We start from the raw sequence: 9945 nt of genomic DNA on the forward strand, positions 1-9945 counted from the left end.
TACTATATTAAGGTTAAAGTACTAAATAAAATCTTAAAAATAATTCAAAAATTAATCAAACTTCTTATTAAAAAGTGTAATCAATTAGATTTTTAATCTAAAAATAATAATTAATTAGACCTTACGAATTGTCATTTTTATTAAAGCTTTTGATGGACCGTTCAGTATTGATGTAGCAGATAACGGGATGGCTGGCATGAACATTTTTTTTAAAGCATTTAAGATTACATGCGAGATATCTTCATTATAAGTACTAAAATCTAGAAAGAAGAAGAAGTAGATAGAATTAATTACATAAATTGGTTGTTTTTCTTAACAATTAAACACTAATAAATATTTTAAAATTTGGACGAAATTGATTAAGACCAAAAAGAGAAAGTAGAATTGCAATGGAGCAAGTCATAAAAAGAAAATCAAAATCGAAATTGTAGGACAGTGTTGGACTTCTAGACCTTGACTACATATTCCTAGTGTGTTTCTTTTGAATATTGGACCATATGAGTTGAATTTTTGGTTTCGTTCAAGCTAAATAATTTATATTTCTGTTTTATTTTATGTCTCAAATGGAACCGACCAAGCATACTGTGTTTCCCCAATTTCCTCCTGCTGGTTATATTTCTTGAATGGGATTAATTTACTGGGAATAATTTGTCAACTTTTCTTCTTCTGCTGCTGGATCTATGCCAGTGTTTAAAGAGCAACAGCGTATGGGGAGCAAATATCTTGTCGCGCTTAAATATTTATATCTATAACATATATGTTAATTTTGTCGACAAAAATTTTTGTTCATTGATACTTTCTGTAGAGATAAATGGCTGATTATGAAATGTTATGAGCTGAAGGAACTCCCAATCACATGATTAAGGGATTAAGTGAGTAATCACCACACTACACTTCATGATTTTATATATATACGTATGCTCGGATAGATAATGAATAATAATTCAAGTCTTGCGGAATGGATAGTTGGATACTAACATGTCTACATTAAGGTAAGTTTGGTATAATGAAAATTAGTCATTTTTAGGAATTTAATCAATTGGAAAGTTATTCCAATTTTGGTATTTTAAATTTTATTTATTTTATGGCAATGCAATTCCCACGATAAAATGTGGAAAAATTACTATATAGATTGAAATTTTTTAAAAATTATTAAAATAAAATTAACTCTATTTTATATTGGTTTAAGGTATCAATCTATTACTCAACGAAAGAAGAAGAAGAAAAATTATTGCCTCTTTCCTCCTATTTGATTTTCTTTTTATTTTAACGAATTCTTTATGAGTAAATATTTTCCTATAATTTAATTTTTATATGCATATTTAATATCTATATAACATATGGTTTAGATATTATATTTATGTTGTATTGTTTTTTTTCTGAAAATTTAATTTTGTTTTAGTATTTATAAATTTATTTTAAGTCTTTTAGCTCTTTAATTAAATGAAAATTTACATTCTAACTCTCTTAAAAATTAATAATTTGATTTAATTTTAGCCTCAAAATATTTCTTTTTGTCATGAAAGAGATTACAGAAGAATGAGGATAGATGACAGAGTTGTAAATTATAAAAATTAAATAAAATATCTATTTTTGACATATATATAAATAAATGAGATTGAATTTAAATATTTATGATTTTTCATTATTCCTCAATATATGTATTTGTAAGTTGATTAATGAATTTTAATGTTGATAAAAAATTAGGAAAAAATAAGGTAAAGTACAAGAATAGTCATTTAACTATTCAATTTGTTCTAATTTGGTCACTCAACTATTTTTTTTGTCTTAGTCACTCAACTTTTCAAAATTAAAAATTTTAGTCACTTTTCCATTAGTTGCGTAACCAAAGTCTAATGTGTGCTTTGTTTTATTAGCATAATAACAAAGTTAGCACTCCAATATTTACATATGCTATCAATTTGATCCCAAATCTAAAAACTTCGAAAAAAATAGCCCTCAATGTTTACAAGATTTTTCATTTTAATCTTAATTATAAAAATTATAAAAAAAAATATTTAGAGAAGTTTGCAAATTATAAAAATTATAAAAAGAATTATTTAGATTTTTGTACCCAAAATGACTTTTAACAATATCTTTCACTTTGTTCTTCCTTTCGTTCAATTGACGAAGTTGGAGATATCAAATTCCATGATTTTGATTGCAATCTCTCTCCAATACTTGACTTAGAAATGATAAAGACGCGAGAATACTAGAGCTTTGAATTACTTGTTTTAATTACAGAACAACATTTCCATAACTTTTTAACCGAGTTGATGACTTAGTTGGAGGTGACACCAATTCGATTAAGAACTTAAATAATAGTATAAATATAGATATAAATTTCTTTACATTTTAGAAGATCAAATAAATTTGATTCTATTTTAACAATTACACAATTTTACCTTCAAAAGAATAATTACAAAATAATCTATTTGATAAATTAAAAAAATTAAATGTCGAAAAATAACTGTTAAAGAAATGAATACCTAAAATTAAGAGGATAAACATCAAAATTATACATGACCTTTGGTTTTATGTGTAGTTTTATACATGAATTTTGATTTTGATCCAGTTCTTATAAATTATTAACACAATTGTTGATAGTGTGTCATTTTATGTCTGTATATTGCACATAAAATAATTATATTTATCCATATAAAATAAACTGATGTATTTATTTATTTAAATGTGCTTGATTGAATCAAATTTAAAGTTTCATATATATGTTTGAACTACAATTAAAGTTTCATATATATGTTTGAACTACAATTAAAGTTTCATATGTATAAATGCACTAAATTAAAGTTCATGTATCAAATTACACATTGAATCAAGATTCATGTATAATTTTGATATTTATCCCTTGAAAAAATAAGTTTTAAATTTTATTTTATCAAAATATTTTGTCCCCAATTTATTGGGAATAATATATATATATATATATATATATATATTGTCAACAATTTTGTTCTTGTGTTGGATCTATGCCTGTGTTTAAAGAGCAACAACATACGGGAGCAAATATCTTTGTCGCTGCTCGGATGGATGATAACAACAATTCGGGTCATGTGGCATTAAGACTTGAAAATGCAAAAATGACTCTCTTAAATATTGATAATTTATTTTTAGTTTTTTTTTTACCTATTCAGTTAAATCAAAATTTAGATTTGTATGAAACGGTGATTAAAACTCTTATTAAACACTTGTTTGACATAGGTTCATATTGTGTGACCCAATTCCCATCGGTGTCTTGAGGCCGAAAATAGCTAAATTAGAATATGATTACATTAATATGAAACAAATTTTTATATTCCAAATCAATTTTTTGGAACATAAATCTCATTATAGATTTTTATCATATCTGCATAGAACTACTCATAGCTCTCCTCAACTCTTAAATAGGAGGATGATGCGCTTCAACGCACTCGAATCTACGTCCTCCTACATTAACAACAATATTGATACCAATCGAATTAAAATTTAATTCGGACTTCTAAGTTTAGTTAAATTTTGATAATAATTGTCCAACCAATTTTCCATAGACTTTTCGGAGCTTATATATTTGGACTTTCGTATATTAACTACTACATAATTGGTTATAGATATCCTTGGTCTCCGTGAATTTAAGTCAAAATTATTGAAAATATTAAAAATTAAAACTAAAACCCATAAAGGAAAAAATCAAAACCAAATTGGATGATCAAATATATCAACATAGACAGCGGCCGCCACCCCACGTGCCCATCACGTTGATTAATAAATCCAATCCAAGGGTGTCCAAAATGTAAACAAAAAGATCACAACCGTCCAATTTCTAGTTGTGCTTTCCATTTATTGCTTTTGTCATCCATGGGTTTCCATAGATGGCTAAACTACACGTATTATTAAATGTTCCCTTCAATGATTGCTATGTATGTACATATATAAATACAAGAGTTTTGAGGCGTCTTCGCATTCAAATGAAATTCCTCTTCGTGAAAAAGCTTACTCACATGAATGGAGAAGAACTATACAGTAAAGATGTCATCCAAAATCATGAATTTTTGTTTTTCAAGCTTCAACTGCCTCTCCTCTTCGGAAAACGCTTCCCATCAACAAGGTACCAACATTCAAACTAAATTTAGAAGACTAAGGGTGAATTTAGATGGGCGGTGCGTTTATTTGCGGTTAGTGTAAAAACAGCGGTGGCGGTGAGATTAGATACTGTAGCGATACTGTAGCGTAAGACAAAAAATAAGTTAAACGCACCGCACCCAATCGCCCATCCAAACCCACCTTAAACCGATCACTCATTTTATAAACAAGTCTAGACTCTTCCTCTTAATCCTCCTCCTACTCTTTTTTTTTTTCTTAAATTTTTTTTTATACATACATATATAAAGTGGGGCTTTCTCTTAATTTCTTTTGTACTTTTACATGTTTTTGTTCTTATTTAGTTATGGTATTCAATATAAACATTGCAAAAAGATTTTTTTTTATAAAATGTATGCTTTTATTTATACTCTTCTCAATCCTTAAATTAGAGAAGAAATATGTTTAAACCTGTCCAAATTCATATATTTATATTAATGCAATAACAAAAATGTCAACTGAACTAATACTTAAGCAAATGAGAATATCCAAAATATATATGTATATGAGAAACTGCGATTTCACGTATCATTATTCCTTTTTAATAGGAGAATGATATATTGGATTTTTCCTCCTGATTTTTAGCATTTTTAGTTTGATTTGAATTTTTTAAGGAAAAAAAGCTGAAAATCAAGAGAAAAAATCTGATATGTCAATTCTCCTATTAGAAATGGATAGGGATAACGTGGAATCGCAGTTTCATACAATCCCCTTTCTTATGTGTATACATATATATATTCATATCTATAATGCAATGTATGTTGATTTATTTCATCAAGTTTGTTCAAAAGTTCAAATCATTAAGATTAAGACAAAAGAGTGATGAAGCCTAAATTTTTTGGTAATGAATATAAAGAAAATTAAATGGAATTTGATTTAAAAAAATATATATGTTTTTCTTTTATTTACATAATATTTGAATTTTAAAGTATCGTTATCTTTAAGTTGACTCTCCTATAAATTATTCATGCATATTACGGGTCACCATCATCATTTATTTATTTATATAAATATTCTCTTTTTTATATATTTTAAAAATTGTTTATTTATTTATGGTTAGTTGGAAGTTTAATTTTTTAAGAACAAATTAGGTTAATTATTATTTTATGATGATGGAATTTCACGTCCCCACAGATTCACAAGCTCTTTGGAACCTTCAAGCTTTCTCATATGATGAATTGAAAATTGCAACTGATGGATTTCGATCTTCCAATAAAATTGGCGAAGGTGGATTTGGTTTTGTTTATAAGGTAGTTTTCCTGTTTTTTTACAAAAATAAAATAAAATCCTCATAATTTTCCCTTTTAAAATTCATCTTTCATAATTAAAATATATATTTTAAATCACGAGGTCTTTCATGATAGCTCGGCTCTTAATTATGTAGTGGAGTTTGATCATCACTCATGAAAATAAAACACATTTTGTGATCGGTTATTTATCTCTTTGAAAAATTTCTAGAACGTGAGGATTAATTATTATTACTAGCCTTTGGATATTTTAGAATGTGAAAATATTTGGTACATCGTTGGTGAAGTTTTAAAACTAGAGGTTGACAAATGTCCGTATAGTAAAATATTTAAAAAATAGATATTTTAATATAAATATATATATATATCAATTTTTAAAACTACTTGTAAAATAAAAGAGTACACTCCCAAAATACCAAATACTCACTATTTTAAAGGACCCTTATCTTATTAATTATTTTTATGAAAATTAAAGAAAAAAAGTAAGGTTCATTCATTGACTTCTTTATTATGGTTAGGTGTTAGCAATAAATTATAATAATTATAATAATTATAATAAAAATATTAATGGATGTTTTAAAAGCATCCATTATAAAAGGTAAATTATTAAAATAGTCATTTTTTATTATCTTAGGTTACATTTTAGTTATTTATATTGAAATATTACGTTTTAGTCACTTATGTTATCACGTTATAACATTTTAGTCACTTAGTCGTTAATTGCCGTTACTGGTGTAACGGTAAGTTGATGTGGCACATTAAATCATCGTTTCAAACAAAATTTTTAGGTTAATTTATACAACCGATTCCCATATTTTTTTCGTTTTGAGCAATTTAATTTTTTTCTTTTATGTTCTTTTAACTTTCCTTTGTTTTTTCATTCTCTTCTGCTTCTCTCTTTGTTTTCCTCCCTTCTCCATTTCTTTTAACGTAGTTTTTCTATTTTTTACATTTGTTAAAACTAGTCCCTATACTTTTATTTTTTTGAACAATTTAATTTTTTCGAGTGAGGCGAGCTTGTAGACTAGTTTTAACAAATGGTAAATATAGAAAAACCACGTTAAAAGAAATGAAGAAAGGAGAAAAACGGAAGGAGAAGCAGAAGAGAATGGAAAATGAAGAAAAAAAAGAAAAGTTAAAAGAACATAAATGAAAAAAAAGTTAAATTGCTCAAAACGAAAAAAATATAGGAATCAATTGTAGAATTTAACTTAAAATTTTCATTTGAAATGATGATTTAACGTGCCACGTCAACTTACCGTTACACCGCTACTAGAAATTAACGACTCAGTAGCTAAAATATTATAACATGATAACATAAGTGACTAAAATGTAACCTAAAACAAACAAAAGTGACTATTTTAATAATTTATCCTTATAAAAGAATTGAAGTTGCTTGGGTAGGGCGGGTTTTCGTCATGAATATTTTAATGAATAAATCCAATTAAAAGTAGTCTTTTGTCTTATAAAATTATTTTAATCTAATTTAGAATTTTATTTTATTCGTTCAATTTAGCTGATATCATTTCATCTACTAACATTAAATTTGGTCTCCCAACCACTTTATTAATAATATAGTTGTTATTATACATTGAAATGTTTTCCTTCAATATATTAAAAATGACAAAAGATTCTTCATTATTATAATTATAGATTTTCCTAACTAATGCTTCCATTTGTTGAAATTAAGTTAAATAATGTAAATATTTAATATATTGCATTGCATTCAAATTCATAAATAAGGAAGATATTGAGTTTCAGTGCATTCGAACTCACGTCCTCCTGTTGACAATAATTGATTACCAATACAACTAAGTGATTGATGGCATCAAATACAACCATTATCACTCTCTAATGTCTCAAAATTATAAATAATAAAGTCTGCTTGAATGATGCTGGTCGAGTTCTATTTAGTTATTAATTTGTTAAAATATTTAAATTTAATATGTTTTTGTCCTATGAATGTTGTCATAATCATTGCCACAAACCTCTGGTTAACATTCTCCTAAATAATACAATATAAATTCATTTTAAACAATATATTCAAAGCATTTTAGTGTAATTTTCATGGTGATTATTATGATAGCGAAAGACAGAATTGCACTCAACTATTTGAGCCGGAATCTACTTTAAACTCAAATTTGTCCATAGGCTGGGCTCTTGTTCAAAAAACAGAAGAGTTTGAACAAAAATATAAGTTTGAAAAATGGATTTAAACAAAATACTAGGGCCTGTTTTTTTTAAATGAGTTGGCATTGGTAAACTTTTTTGGCTTATAAAAAAAGGAATTTTTTATTTTTTGATGGCTAACATTGTTTTGGATTGGGAACTTGAAGGGAATACTGGAAGATGGAAGAAGAGTAGCAGTGAAAGTGTTATCAGCTGGATCAAAGCAAGGGGACAGGGAATTCATGTCTGAAATAGCTTCCATCTCAAATATTAGACATGAAAATCTTGTAAAGCTCCATGGTGGGTGTATTGATGGATCCTCTAAGCTTCTGGTTTATGAGTACATGGAAAACAACAGTCTAGCTCATATCTTACTTGGTATATTTCTTTCTATTTTTAGAATTTCGTGTTCATATAATTACTTTTACTAGTACCTTAAATGTATGTGTATATGAGACTTCAGTATAATCATAAATTTGGCATGTATTGACGAGTGGTAGGAGGGGAGGAAAATAGAGCAATGCTAAGTTGGAAAGCAAGGAGAGAAATAGCAGTAGGGATAGGTCGAGCACTTGCCTACATTCATGAAGAGGTGAAGCCACATATTGTGCATAGAGATATAAAGCTTAGCAATATTCTTTTGGACCAAAATTTCGCCCCCAAAGTTTCTGATTTTGGTCTCTCTCGTCTCTTTTTCGATAGTGTCACTCACCTTACTACTGGAGTTGCTGGTACATTGTAAGTATATATATATATATCTTCTCTTCCTCCCATGTCCTCTCTCTTTTTTTTAATTTGTTTTTTATTAAAGAGGTTATCTTGCTCCGGAATACGCTGTGAGTGGACGCTTAACACGAAAAGCAGATGTTTATAGCTTTGGAGTACTACTTTTAGAAATTGTGAGTGGTCGAACTGCAATTGACTTTGATCCCGACGTTGGCGAGTTCTTTCTTGTACAAAAGGTATATATTTCTTCTTCTTCTTTTTTCTCTTTTATGAAACATTAAAAATTTAAACTTTCACAATGAAATATTTGATGTATTGAGGATGATTTATGATTTTACAATCCTGAATCAATTAAATGATGTCACATTATTACAAATAAAATTAAATTATTTATCATACATTTAGTGATCAAGGACATAGTCGGAGGGCTAGTAAGGGTTTCGACCCTCTTAAATGGAAAAAATTGACATTAAAGATTTATTGAGTCTGATCATATTTATTTATTTTTGACACAATATTTAGAATTACTCATAGACTCTCCTCAACTCATAAATAGGAGAAAAATGTGCTTTAGCACACTCGAACCCACGTCTTTCTATATCAGCAACAATGCTCATACCAATTAAGTTAAGACTCAACTAACTCCTTGTAGAGTTTTTAAATATATTGTATGGATATGAAAAACCAAGAAATTAAGGGGAAAAATTGTTTTTGTAATTTAAGTGAGAGAATTGGCATCACTTAGGTGAAGTAATTTAAAATACAAAATTAATGAAGAATAAAGTAAAAATTTCCATTAACATCAATCAATTCATAATAATTTTATGGTTTGAATATTTGTGATGAAAGGCATGGGAGATGTACAGATCAAACAAGTTGGTGCAGATGGTGGATCCAGTGTTGAACGAGATGAGGTTCTCGAAACAAGACGTGGATCGTTTCCTCAAGGTAGCGTTAATGTGTGTGCAACAAAAAGCTCGGCTTCGACCCTACATGTCCACCGTTGTTAAGATGATGTGCAACGAAATCGATATTCGGAACATGCAGATATCCGACCCGGGGCTCATCACCAATATCATGGATGTTAAAATTGGAAATCCACGTTCATGTTCTTCAAGCTTTTCCAAAATGTTAAGCCCTCAGTTTCAAACTTCATAAAAAGGAATATTATATATTTTTATTAGGAGATATTAAATTGACTTTTCTTACTTTTTTTTAAATGATAAATTGTAAATAGCTTCTTTTTACCATGTATTTAAAAAATTTTAAAAATGGTGAAATTTAAACCCCACTTATGAAGTTCAAAACTTTTCAAGGATTTACTAAATAATTACCCCATAATTTCTTATAAAAATATAAAAGATCAAATTTAATAATAAAAATTTTGGTAGACAAAATTCGAGAATAAATTAATTGTTCTAAGCATTATGTTAACATGAATAAATGTGAGTTTCAACCAAAAGTATTAACTCAATTAGGAATAGCACTAACCAATTTCTTTTTATGATTTATTAATTAGGTGTTTAGTTTTTTTTTAAGTATTTTGTTATAAAAAATTGATATAATAAAAATTGAAGGCTTGTACATGTTACATATTTAATTGGTCAAAACAAATTATTTTATTTTTAATTAGCCTCTTACTATGATTAAGTTAGGCATTTAGTCCCTA

The 9945-nt window shown here is 27.4% G+C and overlaps 1 protein-coding gene across 1 annotated transcript; it reads left to right on the top strand.

The window, feature by feature from the left end:
- The first annotated feature begins 3944 nt into the window (after positions 1 to 3944).
- Positions 3945 to 9567, top strand: LOC105775031 (putative serine/threonine-protein kinase). The gene is made up of 6 exons (XM_012597577.2): positions 3945 to 4102; positions 5269 to 5384; positions 7718 to 7928; positions 8051 to 8288; positions 8362 to 8512; positions 9126 to 9567. Exons 1-6 carry the CDS (start codon positions 4000 to 4002, stop codon positions 9432 to 9434), a joined length of 1128 nt encoding a protein of 375 aa, XP_012453031.1. The 5' UTR covers positions 3945 to 3999; the 3' UTR covers positions 9435 to 9567.
- Positions 9568 to 9945: the final 378 nt, after the last annotated feature.

Source organism: Gossypium raimondii, chromosome 10 (assembly GCF_025698545.1).
Source record: "Gossypium raimondii isolate GPD5lz chromosome 10, ASM2569854v1, whole genome shotgun sequence".
Lineage (NCBI taxonomy): Eukaryota > Viridiplantae > Streptophyta > Magnoliopsida > Malvales > Malvaceae > Gossypium > Gossypium raimondii.

Bases quoted from the DNA above. Each gene is read 5' to 3' on its own strand.
- LOC105775031 (XM_012597577.2), top strand. From the start codon at position 4,000: ATGGAGAAGAACTATACAGTAAAGATGTCATCCAAAATCATGAATTTT. The intron at 8,289-8,361 runs GTAAGTATATAT...TTTTTATTAAAG, and splicing joins ACTGGAGTTGCTGGTACATT to AGGTTATCTTGCTCCGGAAT. The intron at 8,513-9,125 runs GTATATATTTCT...TTGTGATGAAAG, and splicing joins AGTTCTTTCTTGTACAAAAG to GCATGGGAGATGTACAGATC.